The 25,232-nt window shown below is 41.2% G+C and overlaps 1 protein-coding gene and 1 long non-coding RNA gene across 4 annotated transcripts in view; one reads left to right on the top strand and one right to left on the bottom strand.

The window, feature by feature from the left end:
- The window catches only part of slc5a12 (solute carrier family 5 member 12), a 68,722-nt gene that overhangs the window by 9,337 nt on the left and 34,153 nt on the right, over window positions 1-25,232 (bottom strand). For all 3 annotated transcript variants that reach the window (XM_059976009.1, XM_059976008.1, XM_059976010.1), the window contains 6 exons: window positions 23,796-23,884; window positions 23,599-23,711; window positions 20,971-21,038; window positions 3,746-3,832; window positions 2,711-2,898; window positions 2,521-2,624 (listed from right to left, as the gene is read on the bottom strand). In XM_059976009.1, the coding sequence (XP_059831992.1) occupies window positions 2,521-2,624; window positions 2,711-2,898; window positions 3,746-3,832; window positions 20,971-21,038; window positions 23,599-23,711; window positions 23,796-23,884 (649 nt within the window). The remainder of the gene's footprint in view (window positions 1-2,520; window positions 2,625-2,710; window positions 2,899-3,745; window positions 3,833-20,970; window positions 21,039-23,598; window positions 23,712-23,795; window positions 23,885-25,232) is intronic.
- On the top strand, window positions 2,779-8,296 carry LOC132397347 (uncharacterized). Its single transcript, XR_009513341.1, has 3 exons — window positions 2,779-2,906; window positions 6,354-6,520; window positions 7,310-8,296. It is a non-coding gene; the product is annotated as an uncharacterized LOC132397347 (long non-coding RNA).

Below are 25,232 nucleotides of genomic sequence, written 5' to 3'. Positions count from 1 at the left end.
TTAATCCTGAGAGTCATGCTGAATTTCAAGGACAATAATCCTGTTTTGAAAGAGATTCATCAGTTTTCATATTCAGCCAAGCTTCAAGTGAAATTCTGAATCCTGTAACAGTTCAAAAGGGTGATGAATCTATGGAGTTCATTACCACAGGCCAAGTTATTGGCTATAGTTAATGAGGAGGTTGGTAGGTTCATGGTCAGTTAGGCTGTCAGAAGTTACGGGACAAGGCAGGAGAATGGGGTTGAGAGAGGTAATAAATCAACCATAAAGGAATGATGGAGCAGACTCGATGAGCCAAATGACCTAACTCTGCTCCTATGCCTTATGATCTTTAGGTCTCAAGTTGAAGGCAGGCCTGTAGTTAGATGGGGGTTAATGTTCCCTTTTCATGTTGGATGGTAGCAGCTGACTCCGCTTGACTCCTGCCTCAGCCTCCTTTTCATGGACCGAATTTGAAGTTCCACATTTTAAAGCCCCACTTCAATCTGCCACAAGGCCAGTTATCATCAACATTATCAACATCTTGCTATTATTGTAAATCTGATCTAGAAGGGGGATTAACTAAACTTTTAATAGCAGTAACCTTGATCTTTAGCAAGTAAATATTTCTAGGCCAGGCTCCAGACATTGTCAATTCAAACTAGAGTTTCTAGAAAGTATTGGGACCTAGAGGCAAAAGGAAATAATATTTAAAACTAATAGCAAGAATCCTCTGATAGACCAGATGGAACCCACTGCCTGAGTGCTGCTTCTGCCCGGAACATTGGGGAGGACCCCGCAGCATCACAGTGGCAGTCCGGGAGCAGCGTTGGAATCTGCGGTAAGATGTTGAACTTTAAATAACTTGAGAGACCGTTTCATGGAGAAGAGCACTGCTGTCACTGCGTTTGGATTAGTGATAGCTTCGTCACGGGGATCATCGCGCGCAGGCGCTTCTGGGAAATGGCGCGAAGTTTAAGAAGAGCTCGGGAACCTTCAGGAGGGGTCACCTGGTTTGAAAGCATAACGGTCTATTAGAGAGTGGAGACTGTGCAGGTCGAATCTGTCTACAAAGTCCGGAGCGGCAGCCAGTTTTTTCACCTAATAACTAATGACTAATGGTTGATGGAACAAATGGAACTATCAAGCTGCCACACTTGCGAAAAATAAAAGGAAGAGAAAGGTCATTGAGTGGAATCCAGTTAAAAAAACTTCGGGTAGATGCATTCAATCTCTTTCAAGTGGGGAAGCTGCACATGTTCAAAGAAGAAAAAGAAATCCAACTTGACAGACATCAAGTCAAGAAAGGAACTATTTGTGCAACCAAAAACAGAGGCGTAAAGTTAGCTTGAAGTTAATCTGCAGTTTTATCTGAATAATTGAGCTGCACAACTTTCTCTGCTGTCACATCCAACTAGAGAGGTTTTGGACAGCTTAGTAATTCCAGAGCCAGTGGGAGATGTGCTTGAGAGGAGCAATGTTCTGTGGCATGTCCCAAGGCAGGTGGGAGGAGATGCAATTGGAAGACTGAGATTGCCTGAAACTTTAGAGAGGGAAGGATCATTTCAATAACTTGTCAAAATTATTGTATATATGTACTGTTCTTAGAGCATGGTAGCTGCTGAATAACCTAAAGCAAGGGAAGTGGTTTGTGGGGCTTCAACAGACAGCATCCAAACATATGGTAGCATCCTTATTTGCAATGGCTTTGTAGCTTTTTCAGTAGCCACACATGAAGCTCCTTTCAGAGATGATCCAAACATGGAACATTTGGCTTTGAACAGATTGTTCTACGCCCACAATGTGGTATCATTTCTATCTCTAGTCAATGACTTGATGCTACATTATTCTGAGTGACAGTGAATTAGAATGGGCCTACAATGGATTTTTATTGGATAAAGTATCTTTTGAAATAGATTAAGTCATACACAATTTATTTACAATCTAAACAGTATAATGTTTATTTATTTGTTGGAAAACTAATGCTATTTCTATTTAAAATGCTGAAAGGTGATTTTCACCATTGGGTCCGTTGGTGAAGGATTGCTTTGTGGCTGCCCATCCAATTACTAGATCTGAAGGTGCATGCCATGAGATTGGAGTTCAACTTATTTCTACCACCTACTGCTCAGAAGCTTCTTGATCAACGGAACAGGTTCGGGATTTCAGTTCCCGTATATCAGGGTTCACAAACTGTCGCCGTGGACCCATGGCTTAATGGTATTGTTCTTTGGCATAAAAATGGTTGGGAACCCCTGAGGATATATAGTATTAATACAAATCTGTCAAAAGGCACATCAAATTAATTCTATTTTGGGGAAATTAGTTTGTAGTGCAAGTCAGACTTTTGCATTTTCCTATTAAATTATCAGCAGTGGACTTACAAACTTGTGCTCTGAATAATTAATTTAAACCCATTGAAAATCAACATACAGAAATTCAAAGAAACAGTTTAAAAAGTAGATTGATTAATGAAGAACCATGAAAAAGTGAGATACTTTATTCAGAGATTAATTGATCTTGAAAAAGTGTGGAGCAAACCTGACATGAAGCTTATGAGAAGCCCTGCAATCAATGTGCCCAAGCATCCTAGAGGACTGTAGTACAGATATGAGAGAGAATACCAGCCGTCCGCCAGAGTAGATCTGTCAGTGGAAAAGTGCAATATCATTATTGTCACATGGCATTTTACATAATTACAGAAAATGTCAATTTTACCAAAAGTTGATACCTGTCTCCCTCTTGAGGAGTTAGGGTCGGCGATTGTGTGGATAATGATTCCAAGATGTCCATTGGCAAGCAACCATTGGTACTTAAATGTAAGGACAGCGTTCTTGATGCAGATGCAGGATAAACAAATCCACCGATTGCAGGCCAGAAGGATAAAAATATTCCAACAGCTAATCCTCCGAAGGCACCCTGTAAAGGTGAGCAAGATGGTCAATGGTGTTGAGTATGGATGTGCTGAATTTCATGAGGGAACAAGTTATATACTGTACTTACAAACGTAAGAAATAATGCAGACCACTGGAATCCCAAAGCTGGAGGAAGTCAGCAGGTCAGGCAGCATCATTAGAAATAGTACAGAAAATGTTTTGGGCAGAGACCTTTCTTTAGGACTCGAAGAGAAGGAGGGAGGATGCCAGAATAAAAAGGTGGGGGTAGGGGAAGGAAGATAGCTATAAGGGGACAGGTGAAGCCAGGTGGGTGGGAAAGGTAAAGGGTTGGAGAGGAAAGAATACGATAGGAGACGAGGGTCAACCATAGGAGAAAGGGAGGGAGGAGGTGCATCAATAGGAGATGATAAGGAGGTGAGAAGAGTGGGGAATAGAAGAAGGGGAGGGAATTTTTTTTATACCAGAAAGAGAAATCGATACATGCCATTAAGTTGGAGACAACTCAGATGGAATATACCATACAGTGCAAAGGTCTTAGGCACATATCCATAACTAGGGAGCCTAAGACTTTTGCACAGTACAGTAGTAATTTTATGTATTGCACTGTACTGTTAACACAAAAAAGACATACGTGAGTGATGGTCAATTTAATTCTGATATTGGGTCTCTATTGTGGACTGAGAGTGGGAAGGGGGCAGGGAGAGGGGAATCATGGCTGGGAAAAGGAAAGGGAGTGGGAAGCACCAGAAAGACAGGCTGATGATCCAGTCTAGAAGAAGGGTCTTGGCCTGAAATGTTAACTGCTTGTTCAGCTCCATGGCTGCTGCCCAGCCTGCTGAGTTCTTCCAGCACTTTGTGTATATACTTACGATCCAGTTTGCACAAGGAAATAAAATCCCCAGTGAAAACAATCCAAGCATGGGGCCACCGCACATGCCATGAATACTGAGCGCAGCCTGCAACCAAAGGGGAAACAGTAACATCAATTAACACAGAAAGTTCTTTTTCAAAAGTAAGAATCAGTTTTACATAACGGGGACATGGCCTGGAAAGTCGGTGTTGTTTGCTAATTTTTCATTTCCCTTAAGAAGGTATTGGGGCAACTTTTTTAAATGCTAGAGTCCTTTCCGAGAAGGCACACCCTCTGCATTATTCCAGGTTGATGGGAGGGAAAAGATAAGTCCCAGATTTAGAAACGCCAACGCTGAAGAAACAGGATCTGTTTATAAGTTGGGGTGAAATGTGACATTTCACCTAGAGTAATGCAGCACAGAAAATGTCCCTTCATTTCAACTAGTTCATGCCAACCAATATTCCCAATCTAAGCTATCCAGTTTGCCTATCCCCTCCTAAAGCTTTCCTATCCATGTATCTGGAAAGTCCCTTTTAAATATTGGTAATATATCTTCTTCAACCACTTTCTCCAGCAGCTCATTCCATAAATAGACCACTTTCTAGGTGAAAGGCTGCCCCACAGGTTCCTACTAAATTGTCACAGTTGCATTAGTCATAGCGTCAAAAACTTTTTCAGATGGGCCATGAAAAACCAATCAAGTACAATCCAAATGCTTGCGAAAATACATGGAGACTATCAATACATTCTGTTCCCTCTTTGAAATATTGGGAGGGAGGTCTGAAGGAGGCATTGTCTCAGTCATATACAGCCCTCATACTCAAGAATGGGAGCTTTGGATATGCAATGGTATAGCATAGGTGAGTAACACCATTATATTTTGTAAACACCATACTCTGCTGGTGGAGTGGTGGAGATACTTCTCTACCAAAAGGGGTGTAGGGCACTTCTTCCTTCTTGCGGGTCACCCTTGGGCAAGGTGTAGCACCTGCTTATCCCCCCCAATCAGGGTCACGTGAAGCCATGGATGGATGGTGGATGGTCGTATGAGCAGCTGGTGCATATCACAAGTCTTGCTTATGCAACCACTGACACCAGGCAGACAATCTCTGAAGAGTATTGATAATGGCTGGGGTCACCCGTCTGGTAAAAACACTGCCCAGAAGAAGGCAATGGCAAACCACTTATGTTGAAAAGTTTGCCAAGAACAATGATCATGGATATGGATAGATGATTATCACCCACATCACACAACATGGCACATAGCAAACAAATGGACAAGCTGCTGTCACTGTGGTTGGTTGGCATTTGTCAGTCTCAAAGGACAACTGGTGATCATCCTCATCGTCACAAGCCTGGGAGGAAAGTATGGAGATGCTGAGATGCCCCAGTCACCAAGATTCCCCTCTTGGTCTCACCAGTGTATTCCAAAGGAAAGCTTATGAAGCAATATGTTTGGCCCCAGCCTAGCTGCAGGAGCTGTGGGAAGGATGTTCAATGACTTCCAGCCCTCCCTTAGGGGCTCCACTCCAGATTTGCTAACTAATTTTACTCCAGTAGCATCGTTCTCAGGGCTGCCAAAAGGCTGTGGGTTTATTTACTCATAACTGGGAGTCTGGTTCATGAGCACCAGCTGTCACTTTGAAAAGAGGGAATATCACGCAAGAGGGCTGCTCTATTCCGCATGTTGTGGACCTCGAATTTTGCCAGATCTGCATTCTTCCAGGCAAGTGGACAGTATTCCTTCAACTCACTGATCTAAGCCCAATGAATGATAGTAAAGGCTTGCAGTGGCAGACAAGTCACCAGATCTCTGATCTGCTCTTGTCAACCATCCCTCTTCACTCAGCTTCCCTTCATAATTAACAAAAGAAAATAATATCATGTGCTGGAAGTCTGAAAGGAAAACAGAAGGTCAATATTGTGAGTCAGTTAGAGCTGCAGAGGGAATGGACTGGTCAGTGTTCTCAAAATCCATTGAGGACTGGAAGCTGAAATGCTTAATTGCTTTACTGCTTCCTGATTATTACTCTCCCACCCCAATAAACCCAACTCCCAGACCAGAATTCAAGGCCTAGAAATCGGGGTCCCATTGTTTGTGTAGCGGCAAAACTCATCCAAAATCACAACAAAGTACAAAATCCAAAATTGGCAAGACAGGAGTTTGAGGCCTAGTATTTGGGCTCCTCATCCATGGTCCTCCTTCATCACTATTGGCGAATGCTGGGGTCGATAGCAAAAATCAAAGGTTGAAGGTCGATCGGAAGCCTGTGTCTGTGAATCTCTGCAAATCTGCTGAGGAAAATCTGTAAATCCATGAGTCCACTGAAGTTGGCCGAAGTTGGCCTGTCTTGGGGTTAGTCTGTATGGGTGAGTGGAAGAGAGGAATGGGCTTGTTTTACTATTGTTATTTTGTTGCTTGTTGTGTTTTGTCATGCTCTATATTGTTCTTCGTCAGAACATTGTAGACATGTTATGTTGGTGCAGAATGTGAGGCGAATTCACATCCCTAGGTGTGTTGGTTATTAATGCAAGTGACACATTTCACTGTATGCTTCAATGTATATGTGATAAATGAATGAATCTCCATCTAAATCAGAATATATATGTTTATTGCAATCAAGTAACAGAAAGAAGCATTAAAGAAATTAAGGGCAGAAGATTGGATACTGGAACCTGGAGGAACTCAGCAAGTCAGGCATCATCTTTGCAGTGAAATGCACAGCCTATATTTTGGGTCAAACCCTTCATCTGAACTTGTCCAGTTGGAAGACATTAAGGAGATTGAAAGGTAATCCTGTATGTTTAGTGTACCTTGGGTACCTGCAAGGCAAATCATTAGCAAATGGAGTAGAAAAGCAAATTATCTATTGATTAACTCTGTTTGAAGAATGAGAGCCGCTACAGATATAAGCAGCTCAACTGGTTTCTTTCCATGATTTTATGCATAGCCACTGACAATGGTGAGCTTATGGTCTCAATAAAGAGTCATTGATCAAAATGTCAACTGTTTCTTCGTAGATGCTGCCTGACTTGCTGAGTGTCAGCATCTGCAAAGTCTCTCGTGTATACCCAAGGTCTTGGCTGTTTAACAGCTACTGTTAGAGCCATAGAGTCATACAACAAGCCTTTGGCTACCGAGTCCACACGGACCATCTACCAACCCTTACACCAATCTCACATAATTCTGATTTGATTCTTCCCACATCTTCACCAACTACCCCACCCCCCAAGATTCTAGCACTCACTCATACACTTGGGCCAATTTATAGTGCTCAGATAACCTACCAATTCACACATTTTTGAGTGGAGAGTAAACTAGAGTATCACAGTCAAACTTACAAGTTCATAGGGAGAACATGAAGACCTCACTCTGACAAAGTACAAGCTCCTTTCTCCTCAACTATCAGGATCCAGAACCAAAGGGGATAACTTCACTTACCCCATCATTGAAATGTTCCCACAACCTATGGACTCTCTTCCAAAGACTCTTCATCTCATGTTCTTGATATTTATTGCTTATTTATTTATTATTATTTCTTTCCTTTTTGTATTTTCATAGTTTCACTTTTGCACACAGGTTGAACAGAAGTTTGAGGTAGTGAGGCAGCTGCAAGCAGTATTAAATTTATATCCTGACGAAGGGTCTCAGCCCGAAACGTTGACTGCTCATTTCAATGGATGCTGCCCGACCTGCTGAGTTCATCCAGCTTGTTTGTACGTGTTGATTTGACCACAGCATCTGCAGTGTACTTTGTGTTTAAATTTATATCCAGTGCTTCACCACTTCCAATGTCTGTATTTACAACATACAGCTATGTACACCAGAGTAATTAAAATTAAAATCCAGGTTGAAGAAGAGGGCGGGGGACATCATAAAGGACTCCTTCCATCCTGTGCACGGACTGTTTGAACTGCTTCCGTCTGGTAGGCGCTTCAGATCCCTCCAGACTAAGACTAATAGGCACTGGAGAAGTTTTTTCCCTACTGCGGTCACTTTGCTGAACAGTTAACTGCCAGCTAACTATTACTTGGATTGCACTACCTGTATGTATAATCTATATTTTCATTTATATTTATCATTATTATTGTTATGAGCAGAGAGACAACATCTGCCGGAAGTAAATTCCTTGTATGTGCACAGATACTTGGCGATTAAAGTCTGATTCTGATTCTGATTAGCTATATGCCAGTCCTGTTACTGTCCATCACAAAGGTATAAACACTGGAGTTATGTAAGGTAGACTTGGTGTTAAATGTCAGTTTGCATTTCACTGAAGTGTTATTAATTTGGCTCCTTGTCAAATCTGGTTTAATGGTGCCACAACGACAACATCTCACTCAAAGTCAGCAAAGCTAAGGAGCTGCTTATTGACAACAGGAGGAAAAAGCCAAAGGTCCATGAGCCAGACTTCATTGTAGCATTGGAGAGCAACAGTAACTCTAAATTTGTTGTTCTCATATCAGAGGATCTGTCTGGTACCAGCATACTATAGAGTACTGTGCACATATGTGTAGCTAGGGTGCCTAACATTTTTGCACAACACTTTAGACTACGCCAGGCACAATTGCAGAGGGTGAAGACATAACTGCTAAGCTGATTCAGTGTGCTACGTGCATGATGTGGGAGGTCAGGGACACTGATGGTGCCCCCGGCTGCTACAGCTGTGGAAAGTGTGTCCAGATTCAGCTTCTGCAGGAGCATGTTGCAGCACTGAAGAAAGAACTGGATGACCTCAGGTTTATCCGCGAAAACGAGGGTTTTCTGGACAGGACCTACAGTGAGGTCGTTACACCAAGGATACCGAAGAGAGAAAGGGGGTGACGATGAGGAAGGAAAGGATGCTTGAAGTACAGGATGTACCTCTCGTAAACAGGTTCACCCTCTTGGAAGCTGTCAGGACAGAAGATACTGCCAGTCTGAGAGGCGGACAGGTCTGCGAGCCGAAAATTGGTGCAGAAGCAGAGCCGAGGAGTCAGGCATCAGGAAGAGCCGTGGTAGTAGGGGACTCCATAGTAAGAGGTACGGAAAGGGGTTTCTGCGGCAACAGGCGAGACTTAAGGATGGTGTGTTGCCTCCCTGGTGCTAAGATCCAGGACATCACGGACCAATTGCAGGGAATCCTCAAGGGTGAAGGTGAACAGCCGGAAGTGGTAGTGCATGTCGGCACAAATGACATCGGAAAGAAGAGGAAGGACATTCTGCAGCGGGACTTCAGAGAACTCAGAAGAAGGCTAAAAAGTAGGACTTCCAGGGTGGTTATCTCTGGTTTGCTTCCAGTTCCTCATGCTGGAGAGGGCAGGAACAGGGAGATAATGGATCTGAATGTGTGGCTGAGGAACTGGTGCAGGAAGCAAGGATTTACATTCTTGGACCACTGGGATCTGTTTTGGGGTAGGGATGAATTGTACAAAAGAGACGGGTTGCACCTTAATAGGCGGGGGACCAGCATTCTGGCAGACAGGTTTGCCACTGCAACGCGGATGTGTTTAAACTAAGTAGTGGGGGGGAGGGAATGAATTGGAAATATAAGGATGGAGTTAAAGGGGAAGTGAAAATAAGAAAAGTTAAAAAGGACAACAGAATCAATGGAGTAGAAAGCTCAAGAAGAGATCATACAGTAAGGCCAAGTGAAATACGAATTGATATGAAAGGAGAGGGGAATACCGAATTAAAAGTATTATATATGAATGCATGAAGTATAAGGAATAAAGTAGATGAGCTTGAGGCTCAGTTGGAAATTGGCAAGTACATTGTTGTGGGAATAACTGAGACATGGCTTCAAGCGGACAGGACCTGGGAAATGAATATTCAAGGATATACATACTATCGAAAGGACAGACTGACTGGCAGAGGGGGTGGGGTGGCTCTGTTGGTGACGAATGATATTCAGTCCCTTGCAAGGGGGGACATAGAATCTGGGGATGTAGAGTCAGTATGGATAGAACTGAGAAATTCTAAGGGTAGAAAGACCCTAATGGGAGTTATCTACAGGCCCCCAAACAGCAGTCTGGATGTAGGGTGTAAGTTGAATGAAGAGTTAAAATTGGCGTGTCGTAAACGTAATGATACAATTGTCATGGGGGATTTCAACATGCAGGTAGACTGGGAGAATCAGGATGGTACTGGACCCCAAGAAAGGGAGTTTGTGGAGTACCTCCGAGATGGATTCTTAGAACAGCTTGTACTGGAGCCTACCAGGGAGAAGGCAATTCTAGATTTAGTGTTGTGCAATGAACCGGATTTGATCAGGAACCTCGAGGTAAAGGAACCATTAGGAGGTAGTGACCATAATATGATATGTTTTAACCTACAATTTGAGAAGGAGAAGGGAAAATTGGATGTGTCAGTATTACAGTTGAACAAAGGGAACTATGGATCTATGAGGGAGGAGCTGGCCAAAGTTCAATGGAACAATACCCTATCAGGGAAGACAGTGGAACAACAATGGCAGGTATTTCTGGGAATAATGTAGAAGGTGCAGGATCGGTTCATTTCAAAGAGGAAGAAAGATCCTAAGGGGAGTAAGGGGTGGCCATGGTTGACGAGGGAAGTAAAGGGCATTTTAAAAATAAAAGAGAAGTATAACATAGCAAAGATGAGCAGGAAATCGGAGGACTGGGAAGCTTTTAAATAGCAACAGAAGATAACAAAAAAGGCAATACGCCAAGAAAAAAATGAGGTACGAAGGTAAACTTGCCAAAAATATAAAGGAGGATAGTAAAAGCTTCTTTAAGTATGTGAATAGCAAAAAAATAGTTAAGACCAAAATTGGGCCATTGAAAACAGAAACGGGAGAATTTATTATGGGGAACAAGGAAATGGCAGATGAGTTGAACAAGTACTTTGGCTCTATCTTCACTAGGGAAGACACAAACAATCTCCCAGATGTAATAGTAGCCAAAGGAACTAGGGTAAAGGATGAACTGAAGGAAATTTATATTAGGCAAGAAACGGTGTTGGATAGACTGTTGAGTCTGAAGGTTGATAAGTCCCTGGGACCTGATGGTCTGCATCCCAGGGTACTTAAAGAGGTGGCTCTAGAAATCATGGATGCATTGGTAATCATTTTCCAATGTTCTATAGATACAGGAACAGTTCCTGCTGACTGGAGGGTGGCTAATGTTGTCCCACTTTTCAAGAAAGGAGGGAGAGAGAAAACAGGGAATTATAGACTGGTTAGCTTGACGTCAGTGGTGGGAAAGATGCTGGAGTCAATTATAAAAGAGGAAATTACAACACATTTGGATAGCAGTAGAAGGATCAGTCCGAGTCAGCATGGATTTATGAAGGGAAAATCATGCTTGACTAATGTTCTGGAGTTTTTTGAGGATGTAACTATGAAAATGGACAAGGGAGAGCCAGAAGATGTAGTGTACCTGGACTTCCAGAAAGCTTTTGATAAAGTCCCACATAGGAAATTAGTGGGGAAAATTAGGGCACATGGTATTGGGGGCAGAGTACTGACATGGATCGAAAATTGGCTGGCTGACAGGAAACAAAGAGTAGTGATTAACGGGTCTATTTCGGAATGGCAGGCTGTGACCAGTGGGGTACCACAAGGTTCGATACTGGGACCGCAGCTGTTTACAATATACATTAATGATTTAGTTGAAGGGATTAAAAGTAACATTAGCAAATTTGCTGATGACACAAAGCTGGGTGGCAGTATGAAATGTCAGGAGGATATTATGAGAATGCAGGGTGACTTGGACAGGTTGGGTGAGTGGGCAAATGTATGGCAGATGCGGTTTAATGTGGATAAATGTGAGGTTATCCACTTCGGTGGCAAGAACAGGAAGGCAGATTACTATCTAAATGGAGTCAAGTTAGGAAAAGGGGAAGTACAACGAGACCTAGGTGTTCTTGTACATCAGTCAATTAAAGCAAGCATGCAGGTACAGCAGGCAGTGAAGAAAGCTAATGGCATGCTGGTTTTTAATAACAAGAGGAATTGAGTATAGGAGTAAAGAGGTCCTTCTGCAGCTGTACAAGGCCCTGGTGAGACCCCACCTGGAGTATTATGTGCAGTTTTGGTCTCCAAATTTGAGAAAGGACATTCTTGCTATTGAGGGAGTGCAGCGTAGGTTCACAAGGTTAATTCCCAGAATGGCGGGACTGTCATAAGTTGAAAGATTGGAGCGACTGGGCTTCTATACATTGGAATTTAGAAGGATGAGAGGAGATCTGATTGAAACATATAAGATTATTAAGGGATTGGACACGCTGGAGGCAGGAAGCACGTTCCCGCTGATGGGTGAGTCCAGAGCTAGAGGCCACAGTTTAAGAATAAGGGGTAGGCCATTTAGAACAGAGATGCGGAAAAACCTTTTCACCCAGAGAGTGGTGGATATGTGGAATGCTCTGCCCCAGAAGGCAGTGGAGGCCAAATCTCTAGATGCATTCAAGAGAGAGTTACATAGAGCTCTTATAGATAGCGGGATCAAGGGATATGGGGAGAGGGCAGGAACGGGGTACTGATCGTGTATGATCAGCCATGATCGCAGTGAATGGCGGTGCTGGCTAGAAGGGCCAAATGGCCTTCTCCTGCACCTACTGTCTATTGTCTACTGTCTTTTGTAGTAATTTTATGTATTGCACTGTACTGCCACTGCAAAAAATAATCATGACATATGTGAGTGATGAAAAAGCTGATTCTGATATGGGTCTCTATTGTGGACTGAGGGTGCAAAGGGGACAGGGAGAGGGGAATCATGGTTGTGAGAAGGGGAAGGAGTAGGAAGCATCAGAGAGACATTCTGTCATGACGAATAAACAAATTGTTTGGAATAAAATTACATTGTCTGCTATCTCAGGGCTGGGTATGTCTGTACCCACGCCACCCACCCATCCCGGTACTCATTTTCTGCCACCTGTCCTGCACTCCTACCATGCTTCTCCACCCTTGCCATTCCCACATCCCTAACTACCACCAGGTTTACAATCCTGATCACCTCTCCATGTTGACAAATATAGTTTTGTGCAAAATTTTAGGCACCCTAGGTATATATACCTATCCAAGACCTTTGCTCAGTAACTGCCATCACAAACAAGATTACTTTCTTAGAAGTATGTGTAGATTTGACATGTCACCTAAAACTTTGACAAACTTCTTTAGGTGCAGAGTGGAGGGTGGTTGCATGATGTCCTGGTTATGGAAGCAACAATACCCAGGTTTAGAGAAACATACAGAGAGTGATGGATACAGCCCAGTCCATTAGAAGCAATGCTCTCCCCATCACTGATTTCGTAAATTCTGTTGTATTCCTTTATCTTCCTGTAAATTCTTGGAACCAAATGAATCTAAAGGTAGTATATAGCAACATATACTCCTTTTGATAAAAAACTTAATTTGGCTTCTATTTTATTCAGGAGTTGATTTACAGTTTGATCAAACAGCTCAGATGGTATCAGCAAATGACTGGTAGAAAAGGAGCAATCAATGAGTCTTGTTTGAAATGGAATCAAGGTGATATGCTGCCAGAAATGCCCCTCAGGCAGGACCTGGCTGTGGCAAAAGACTACTGTCCTGGACTTGGGTGTCATTGCTCCTCGGACTAGGAGGGCCGAGATGGCCTGTTTCCGTGCTGTGATTGTTATATGGTTATATGGTTATTGAGTGGCATTGTTGTTTCAACCTTGGCTGAAAGGGAAGAGCAGAGAAAAAAAAGAGGAAAAATATGGATGGAATTAATATTCTTATCAGTAGCATAAAAGATGTAAATATTGGAAATACTTAGCTGGTGAAGGAGCATCTTTTGAATAGGAAAAACAATGAACATTTCTGATTTGTAAGAACCAGCTGAATTCAGAAACCAGCTAAGTATTGCCACAGCAAAGGGGAAGGGGTGAAGATGTTTGTGATGGCAGACGGAGAGACTAACACAAGTAGTGGCAGCTGTGAAGGAGTGGTGAGGTCTATTGATGACATCTGGTCTCTCCAGAGAAGTTGTAAATAGATGGCAATAAATGAGAACAGAACAGACAGAGAAAAGAAAATAATGCTGTAATCTTGATATATAGAGCAATGCAATTTTTGGAAATCAGAAATAAGGAAATGTTAGAAGTACTAGAAAGAAAATAGGTTGATTACTTTAAAAGCTCTATATCTGCAATATTAAATTTCATTGTTGAGTGTGAGATCTTAACGTGACTAGTCAGATTAACATTTGTAACACACACAAAATGCTGGTAGAACACAGCAGGCTAGGCAGCATCTATAGATTATAGATAGCTGATATAGCTGCCATCACAAACAAGGTTACTTTCTTAGAAGTATGTGTAGATTTGACACATAGATAGATTATAGATTATCTATAGCATTATAGATGCTGCCTAGCCTGCTGTGTTCTACCAGCATTTTGTGTATATTGTTGTTTGAATTTCCAGCATCTGCAGATTTCCTCGTGTTTGCTCTTAACATTTGTAAGTTGGGTCTTTCAGGAACAGTGTAAAAGGCAGAAGACAGTGAGGGTTGAACGAGATGGGAAAAATAAACTTAAGCATGATTGGAAGGTCAGATTGCCTTGTAGACTCCCACACAATCTTGACAATACTTCATCCCATCCATTTTGTACAGATTCCTGTCCAAGCCCTCCTCTTCTCTGAATCTATTATATCTGTTCTGCTGTCAACAGATTGAACATCATTGCCCTGAGATATCGTTACTTCCCTCTTCCATATCGGACAGAGCTTTGAACCATGTCTGTTCCACTGCCCACACTTGTGACATTTCCTCTCCTTCCACAAGGATAAGAGTCTCCTAATCCTCAACTACCATCCTACTGATCTGCATATTCAGTGGATCATCTTATGTAACTGTAACTACTTTCAATGAGATTCCACCAGTAAACGTGATAGGGAAAAATGCAGTGGAGACATCAGCATACTTAAAACTTCAGTCTCTCACTGCTGCAGCCAGAAGTTCTCACCTGATTCAAAAAGGCAACAATTATACCAGTGCCCAAGAAGGACACAGTATGCTGTCTCAATAATGATCACCCAGTGGCACTCATATATACAGTGAAGAAGTGCTTTGAGAGGTTGGTCAAATCCTGCCTGAGGAAGGACCTGGACCTGCTGCAATTTGCCTATCACCACAATAGATCTATCACAATGCCATCTCACTGGCTCTCCACTCAGCCTTGGATCACCTGGACAATAATAATACCTACGACTGGCTTTTCTTTGTTGACTACAGCTCAGTAGTTTACACAATCATGCCCTCAGTACTATTCAAAAAGCTCCAAAATCTGGGCCTCTGTACCTCCTTCTGCAATTGAATTCTTGACTTCCTCACCAGCAGACACGGTCTATGCTGATCAGAAATAATATCTCCTCGTTGACAATCAACGTTGGTGCACCTGAAGGATGTGTGCTCTACTTTTTCGATACCCATGACCTTGTGGTTAGGCACAGCTCAAACACCATCTATAAATTTGCTGATAACACAACTATTGTTGGCAGAATTTCAGATGTTGATGAGGAGGTGTACAGGAATCAAAATCAGAAGCAGAATCAGGTTTAATATCACCTTCATATGTCATGAAATTTATTTATTTTGCAGCAGCAATATAATGCAATACGTGATAATATAGAAAAAAGACTGTGAATTACAGTCAATAACCATCATTCTGACAGGTATTTGTAATGACAAGGTGATTCAAGGCTGTGTGGAGAGCCAATGAGATCATGTCTGCTGCAGATCAATCTGGTGATAGGCAAATTGTAATGGGTCTAGATGCTTGCTGAGGCAGGAGTTGATTCTATGCATGACTAGCCACTCAATGCACTTCATCACCCTAAATGTGAATGCCACTGGTTGATAGTAGTTAAGGGAGGTCACACTACTCTTCCTTCACAGGTGGGAGCTCCCAACTGTAGCAGTGAAAGATTGAAAATGTCTTTGAATACTTCCGCCAGTTGGTTGGCACAAATTTTCGGAGCCTTACCAGGTACTCCATCAGGACCTGCCACATTTCAAGGGTTACCCATCTTGAAAGACAGCCTGACGTCAGCCTCCGAGACAGATCACAGGGTCACTGGATGCTTCAGGGATCCTCATAGCTGTAGTTTTATTCTTCATTTCAGAGCGAGCATGAAAGGCATTGAGCTCGTCTGGGAGTGAAGTATGACTGACATTCATAATGTTGGGTTTTGCTTTGTAGAAAGTAATAGCCTGCAAATCCTGCCAGAGTTGACCTGCATCCAGTGTTGCCTCCAACCTCAGTCGGAATTGTTTCTTAGCTCTTGAAATAGCCCTCTGCAAGTCATACCTGGTTTTCTTGTACAGACCTGGGTCTCCTGATTTAAATGCCACAGATCTAGCCCTCAGCAGACGATGAACCTCCTGGTTCATCCATGAGTTTAGATTTGGGTATTTGTAGTACGTTCTCATAGGCTCACACTCATCCACACAACTTTTAATATAGTTGGTGACATCTGTGATGTACTCATTCAGACTCAAAAGTGAATCCCTGAATACAAGAATGCTAAAATTAACCATGATTGTGGTCTCATTGCTTCTTATAACATTTCCAAAATGATAGCAAAGTGTGGAAAATCTCATACGACTGGTGAAAGATTAATAATGCCTGCTGTATCAAAAGTGCTCACCACTGATCTCCAAAAAGATCCCAGAATTTTAAAATCAATTCCTCTGAGTAATAACTCTGTAGATCATTGTATTGATGAAATGAGTGAAGATATTGAATATTAACCATCAACAGAGCTTCAAAAAGAGGGATTTGCAATACAACTGGATAAGTCAACTATGTGAGATATCAAGGCATATCAAAAATGGAAAAGTTTATGAAGAGGTTTTCTTTTGTAAAAATTTAAAAAACTTAAACAAGCTCAAAATGTATATTGAGGATAAAAGTATTCCGATTAAGAACATAACTTCTTGTGCAACAGATGGAGCACCATATATGACAAGTCACCATGCTGTTTTAGCAGCATTATGAAAAAAGAAATTCGAAATTCCAAGTCTGTTTGCAATCCATTGTGTAATTCTTCATCAACATCTCGCAGCCAGAAATGTCAGAGCCAGTGACCTTTTTCAAGCATGAATCTTATAATATCTGCTATCAATAAAATTAAAGCTCATCCATTAAGTTGCAGAATATTTCACCAGCTACGCCAAGATAATGATGAAGAGTTTGAACATTTGCTTCTTCACACTGAAGTGCGTTGGCTGTCAAAAGGCTGTTGCTTAAAATGTTTCTTTGATTTTTTTGACACTGTGGTTGCATTTTTGCTCACAGTCAACAGAGCTAGGTAACAAGATTGAACTTCTACCTGGAGATGTGGCATAACTAGCCAATCCGTACAACAAAAGGAATATTCTAAATATGAAACAGCGAGGTGAGAATTTAAAGTTAATCCAAGTAAAAACTGCAGTGTCCACTTTTATTGGAAAATTGGAAATATATAAGCAAAACATTGAGAGAAGAATATTCTCAGAGTTTCCCTGCATAAAAAATATGGCATGCTTTTTGGCAGATGGTGATTCACAGGAGTACTGCTTACAACTGCAGTTGCTGAAGGAGGATTTTCAGAACTGATTGAAGGATTTGAACATTCTGGAAATTCTGGATTTGGTAATTAACCCATTTCTTTGCAAAATGGAAGAACAGGAAGAGAGCTTGCAAGAAGAAATTATCAAAATTCAGAATAATGAAGTAGCAAAAGTGCCTTTCAAAAATGTTGGCTTTTGTGGTATGAAGTTTCTTAGTCTTTGGAGAAGAGTGAAACTGCCCGTCATTGCATTTACATCCTCCTACCTTGCTGAAAGAGGCTTCAGCACAGCGAACCACATAATCACAAAAAAAACAGTATCTGTTTGGACATTGTTATGCATGGGGACCTAAGTCTTTTGTTGCCACAACTTGAACCAGATATTTCAACTCTTTCTAACAACCATCAAGCTCAAGGATCAAAGCTGCTGTACAATGCACAGGTACTGTGTATGCTAGGTTTAAAGGCAAATAAAAATTTAAAGGAGAATATTTTTTCTCATGTTAGCACATGATGGACATGTTTTTACAATACTGGGGCACCAGAACGTATATTGTGCCTAAGAGGGGTGTTGGCAAGTATAAAAGCGCTTTGGGGGGTGTTGAGCTAAAAACGGTTGGGAAACACTGCCCTGAGTGTTCCAGTTTCTGCCCACATTCCAAAAATGTGTGGGTTAGTAGGTTAATCAGTCACTTTGGTCATTGGGCATTAAGGGCTCATTGGGCCAGAAGGGCCTATTCCCAACTATATCTGTAAATTAATATACAAATAAATAAATAAATAAATAAATAAATACACACACACACACACACACACACACACACACACACACACACACACACACACACACACACACACACACACACCACTCCGGTCCTTCCACTTTCAGCATTCTGAAGTGATCATTCCATCTGAAACTCCTCTTCATTCACTCTGTGCACATTCCCAAACAAGCACAAGGGATACATCTGCTCTTTTACCTTTTGTCTCCCCATCATCTTGATATCCAGAAACAATTTCAAGGTGAAACCACAATTCACGTGTACATCTTCTAGCTTAAGGTGCTTAGTTGGTGCCTACTATTTAGTTCCTTTTGCAATGGAAAATCAGAAACTTCTTTGCAAAACAGGGCATGCCCTTTTCTCACTGTTACCATTAGGTAGGAGATACAGAAGCCTGAAGACACACACTCAGCGATCCAGGAGCAGCTTCTTACCCTCTGCCATCCGATTCCTAAATGGACATTGAATCTTTGCACTACCTCACTTTCTTTTTAACATACAGTATTTCTGTTTTTGCATGTTTTTTTAGATCTATTCAATATTCATATACCGTAATTGATTTAGTTATTTATTTTATTATTATCATTAATTTTTTTCTCTGCTAGAATATGTATTGCATTGAACTGCTGCTGCTAAATTAACAAATGTCACATCACGTGCCAGTGATAATAAACCTGATTCTGATTCTGACCTCTCTGCCTGCATCAATAATTCTGAATTTTTAATTCCTTCTCACACTAATTCTGCATCCCACTCCCACTTTTCCCAGATCTCAACTTGTCCATCTGGAACACCTCTTTGAAGCATGGCTGATCTTCTGGCTTAATGTAAATTCAGATTGAGGGATGTGCTATGCGATGATACCACAGCTTGAGCTAGTGTATACTGCTACTGAAGATCCATAGGATATTTAGGTATGAACTGTCTGCTTTGACTCCATCCAATTTAGCATAATTATATTGCTACAGGACATGAGGATGCCAGAAGCTTTACCTCATAAGGACTGTTCAGTAGTAATTTCTTTCATGACTGTTTTTGTCCCCTAATGCACATACCGGAAGTACTTACATACTTGGTAGATGAAAGTCAAAGACCATAAGACATAAGAGCAGAATTAGGCCACTCAGATCCGCCATTTCAGCTCAGGGGATTTATTATTTCTCACAACCTCATGCTCCTGCCTTCTCCCTGTAACCTTTGATCCCCTTACTAATCAAGAACCTATCAACTTCTACTTTAAGTGCACCCAATGACTTGTCCTCCACAATCGTCTGTGTAATGAATGCCACAGATTCATCACATTCTGGCTGAACAAAATCATCCTCACCTCAGCTGTAAAGGGATGTCCATGTATTCTGAGTTTGTGCCGCCTGGCCCTACATTGCCGAAAACATCCTCTCCGCAGCAAGGTGTAGGTAAAAACAAGTTCCTGTAGCCATTTCCCTGTGTTCACTCACTATTTTCTGCTGACCTTTTATTGTTCTTCAATGAAATCCACTGTTCATTCATGGTACAGCAACTCATTTTCCAGCTAACACGTTAGAGCTAGCATGATTCAGCATTGACTTCAACAATTTGCCCTGGATATCTGTTTCACAACAGGGCGTTTCTGATCAAAGTCATCAGCAGCCACATTCACTCTCCACAAAAGCGGCCTGATCTGCAGGGTATTTCCAATATCTTCCTTTTATTTCAGATTTTCATGAACTACACTGCATTCTAGTTCAATTTACATCTCTCCTCCTGGCTGATAAGCTACAAGACTTCAACATTCTCTCTCAGAAGACACCCCTGTGTTAGTCAGTCTTTTTGGTCTCCACCTCACCACAGAAACTCCCATTTTCTGTCTTTACCCATCCATTTTCTCTACAAATTAAAACAGGTTTACTTTTAACTTAATCTGATGAAAATTAACGACCTGAAATGTTAATTCCTTTCTTTCCTTTATTTGTATTTCTTTTGTTTTTCTGCTGCTCTTTGTCACAGTTATATCTCTTGTCCAAACTGTTAGTGAAACCTCAAGAGACTGCAGATGCTGAAATTTGCATACTGGCCAACTTTGCTCTTCACTCTTGGTCCTCATGTAGGGTTTCAACCTGAAACATTAACAATTACTTTCCTCTGCCTGAGTTCCTCCAACACAGTGTTTGTTGCTCAAGTTATTGAAGTACTTGACAGGCCTGATTTGAATACATTGATGGTGGCAGGATGGGGGAGGGGCAGGTTTTTGGGGGAGGAGTGTGTTAAGTCAGAGTTAATGTTCCACCCTCAGGCTGTGTTTTCCCCATGTACCTGGGTGTATTAGCTGGAAGATGCTCCAAAAACCTGGGCCAGAGAACATAATTAGTTATAATGATGGTGTTCCTTTCTTCAAGAGTATTCAGTTACATTTTCAGTGCCAGAATCCTCTCAAGTCTCAAACATGGAATAGACTGATGTAATTTGAGGGAGGATCAGTACTAGACCAGTAATTTAACTGCTGTGCCACCACCATGCTATTGACTTTGCCATCCCCGGTGTGGAGTGAATGAAGCACAAAACCTCTGAGGAATCCAATGAAAAGAGACACAAGAGACACATTGAGTTGGAGCACAGTTTAGAGCAGATGAGGAATGGAGACACTGGGTTCACAGTAAAACTGAAAAGGTGTCTTTATCAGATCAATGGATAGATACACTATAGAGTCATGGAAGTTCATAGCACTTTGCCCATTATGTTCTTGTCCACCAATAGTAAGCTGTCTGGCTTGATCAATATTTCAGTTCTTAGTCCCACGCACAAAATGGCTGGAAACTTCCAGCAGGTCAAGCAGCATCTACAGAGAGGAATGAAGTATCAACATTTTTTGACCAAGGCATTGATTGGGACCGGAAAGGAAGGGGGAAGAAGCCAGAATAAGAAGATGGTGGAAAGGAAAGCCTCTTACTGCACTGCACTTACCTGACTAATGCCTCCCATCAAAGATGCTGCAGCTGCCATTGATGTACAGACAACACCAAATACAATGCCTGTAAAACAGTATTAATAATGGAGATTAGAGTCCACAGTATTCATGGGGGAAATTATAAATTATGTATGTCAGTACTTTACCATTGAGCAAAATGTTGGCATATGTCCTGAATATCACTTTGTTTATGAAAATCAAACTTTAGATTTTCATCATTTGCATTCTGAGAACTCCTTAGTCCTTCACTGACTGGAAGAGTTCTTGAGGACAACATCCAGTTGATGTGTGAAATGATTACATGCTCCACACCCTGAATGTCTGAAATGAAGCAAGGCACGCAAGATGTAAATCCACAGCCTGGCTAACAGCAACCATTTCATGTGCCTCTATAACAATTTACATGATCAAAGAAATCTGTTTGGGTTATTGCATCTGTCCCAGCTTCCGCTCAACTTATTATAGCTTTTTCACCTACTGTATTTTTTTTTCTGGCTCTCCTCCGTTATGTCATGTTTAAGCTTGGAGAAAATTAGAAGTCGGACATTTGATACATCTTTTAAATTTGAGCAAACCTGGCGACCTTTCATTTAATATTTTCATATGATTTAAATTTTCTTTTTTTTCTCACTTTTTTAGGTAATCTTTTTTCTTCTTCTCCATGATGTTTCAGATTTGACCAGAAGGGGGTTTCCCTTTTATTTTGTAATTATATCCTCAAATGGACTGCCCAGTCTTTTTTTTGTTTTAGCTTAGTTTAGTGGATTTTTTTTTTCTTCTCAACAATAGAAATCTTGAGTCTTTTTTTATGAATTGCTAAGAGGAGTTGTGTTTCCCTTTATATATTAGCTCAATAATATACTATACATGATTTTGACAGTGTATAGTCCTTTCTTTGTTTGTACTTTTGAAATATGTATTTGATATAACATCTCCTCTGATTCGTATTTATTCTTAGATTTTTAAATCAATAAAAAGAGATTGAAAATGAAGTCAGCTATGCATTACCATTAAGAGAAAAATCTCCAACTTTCAACATTCCTGCACTATTCCTTAATGAAGAAGCTCACGGCCTTCTACCTTGTTTTTTCTTGCATCCCAGTGAGCTGGGAGAGCCAAACAATGTGTCAGACTAAGTATGGGAGCAACGTCCTCTGCAATTCTGACAAGTGATAATCATAATTGCTTCAACTTACGTTAGCATGGAGCTGAGTTGACAAGGCTCTTCACAAGGATAATTTCCAGAAAAAATGACATCATGTTATGTGGGATATTAAGACACAAGAGAAAATGCTTGGGTAAAATGGTCGATTTTAATTAATATTAAAAAGGAGGTGTTGGGGGTGGGGGAGAAGTAGAGGTACGAATAACTGGTGCAGAGAATCCAAGCTTAGGTCCTTGGTAGTATAAAGCAGAAAGTGATCAGTGGTGAGGGGTTTGAAGTTGGGGTTTCTGAGGAGGCTCGTGTTGAAGGAACATGGACATCTCAGATGACTATATAATTTTAGATTGTAGAGATATTAAAAGTTGAAACAAGAATAAAAATTTGGAAATTGCGCCACGTTTGACTTTGGAGAGAGTGGTGGTTAATGAACACAGGAGTATGGAGTGAATGAGTCTTTATGTGACTTATAATAAAGGTGATAGAGTCTAACTGCATTCAGACAGACAGACAGACATACCTTATTGATCCCGAGGGAAATTGGGTTTTGTTACAGCTGCACCAACCAAGAATAGTGAAGAAATACAGCAATATAAAACCATAAATAATTTAACAATAAGTTAATCATGCCAAGTGGAAATAAGTCCAGGACCAGCCTATTGGCTCAGGGTGTCTGACTCTCTGAGGGAGGAGTTGTAAAGTTTGATGGCCACAGGTAGGAATGACTTCCTATGGCGCTCAGTGTTACATCTCGGTGGAATGAGTCTCTGGCTGAATGTACTCCTGCGCCTAACCAGTACATTAAGGAGTGGATGGGAGCCATTGTCCAAGATGGCATGCAACTTGGACAGCATCCTCTTTACAGACACCACCATCAGAGAGTCCAGTTCCTCCCCCACAACATCACTGGCCTTACAAATATGTTTGTTGATTGTGTTGGTGTCTCCTACCCTCAGCCTGCTGCCCCAGCACACAACAGCAAACATGATAGCGCTGGCCACCACAGACTCATAGTCCAAATTTTGGTTGATGAATGTACTAGAAAAATTAAGTGAGAAATATTGAGGTGCCACCTTAGTTTAATGTGCTTCCTCTTTCAATCGCAGTCACCCTTTTAGAAAGTCCTAGAATATAGACAGACAAAGCCAAGAACTAATTTTTGATCCTGCGAAGTGGTTTCTGGAGATAGATTTTCAGGTTGTGCTTTATTACTGTACCATGTTGATTTAAGCCAACTGTTTGTATTAACCAAAAAATCAACAGTGCAAAGGTCAAGCTACAGTCAGTAATGTTGTCTTAACCAGAAATTAGTGAGCAAAGACAGTAAGAATTTCATTTGAGAGAAAATAATTCTAATCAGCTCACATGAGAGAAGAGACAGGTACTTCAGAAAGTCTCGGTGGAATTATGTCAGCTTGAGATTGACTTCAGTAATGAATTGATAGATCCTGAAAGTACTTACACAAGCCTTTACTGATCCAAGTGCTCATCTTGTCTGACACATTGGGGAAACATTGTTTAATGAAGTCTTCGTATGTTACTGTTGCAAGTGCATTAATACTGGCAGCAACCGTACTGTGGACCAAGAAGGAAACCAGGATCACTGCAAAGGGCTCACAATCCATAAATGAGTGCTATCAAAAGTTCCTGCGTACATACCTGAGTGTGCCACTAAATGCACAGGCCACAAAGAGTCCAGGCAGTCCTGGAAGGTGCCCCAGTATTTCCAGAACAAAATATGGCATTAACTTTAAAAAAAAAGAAATATGAAATGTGAAAAACTTTTCCCTGAAATGTTGAAAGAAAATTTAAAAACAAATCTGAAACTAAAAGCAGAAATGGTGGAAATATCACTTTAATTCTTCATTCCATTCCATTCCATCTCTGAGCACCTCATCCTCCACTTACGTATGTGGCAGCCTGCACAGCTTAATACTGAATATAATATCATAAGTTATCCAGTATTCTCTGTTTCTAATAAAAGTGATTGTTTATGTGAAGAATTTATCCAGACTTAATATTAACTCAAAGGCCCTAATCCATATGTGACATTAATTTAGTTTTTCACTCTCCACTGACTCTGCCTCGTCTGCTGGGCAATTTGACCTCCTTCCTCAGGAGGTTAAAAAAAATTGACATGTTCCTGTCGACCTTGAAGAATTGTTATTGATACACCACAGAAATTATCCTATCTGGATGCATGACGGTTTTGTATTGCAACTGCTCTGCCTATGACCATAAGAAATTGCAGTGTTTTCAACAATTATCAGAGCATATCATGGAAACCATAAGACCATAATATATAGGAGCTGAATTAGGCCATTTGACTCATCGAGTTTGCTCTGCTACTTCATCATGACTGATCCATTTTCCCTCTCAGCCCCAATCTCCTGCCTTCTCCCCATGTTTTTTCATGCCCTGACTAATCAAGAATCTATCAACTTCTTCCTTAAGTATTCCCAATGACTTAGCCTCCTCAGCTGCCTGGGGCAATAAGTTCCACTGATTCACTACTCTCTGGCTAAAGAAATTCCTCCTCATCTCTGTTCCAAAAGGACACCCCTCTATTCTGAGGCTGTGTCCACTGGTCTTCAACTCTCCCAGCATAGGAAACAACCTCTCCACATCTACACTATCAGGGTTTCAACATTCAATAGGTTTCAATGAGGTCACCCCTCATTCTTGTGAATTCCAGAGAATACAGCCTCCCCTCCATGCTCTCCCTGTACTCCTCACTCTATCAGTAAAAAGCAGCCAGCAAAATCAAGAAACCTGCCCACACTGGAAATTCTTTCTCTACTCCTCTTCTATTGAGCAGGAGATACAAAAGCCTGAAAGAGCATCCATGAGATTCAAGGGACAGCTTCTACCCCACTATTATAAGACTATGAACTAATTACCTAGTACATTAAGTTGAATTCCTGGCTAATAATCTACCTCATTCTGATCTTGCACCTTATTGTTTACTCTGCACTGCATATGTCACTATTCTGCATTACTTGTTTTATTTGTTCTAACTCAATGCACTATGTAATAATTTTATCTGTCGGGATAGTATGGAAAAACAAGCTTATCCATGTATCTCAGTATATGCAA

Source organism: Hypanus sabinus, chromosome 7, assembly GCF_030144855.1.
Source record: "Hypanus sabinus isolate sHypSab1 chromosome 7, sHypSab1.hap1, whole genome shotgun sequence".
Lineage (NCBI taxonomy): Eukaryota > Metazoa > Chordata > Chondrichthyes > Myliobatiformes > Dasyatidae > Hypanus > Hypanus sabinus.
The sequence above is the reverse complement of the archived record's forward strand: the minus strand, read 5'-3'. Positions and strand labels throughout refer to the sequence as shown.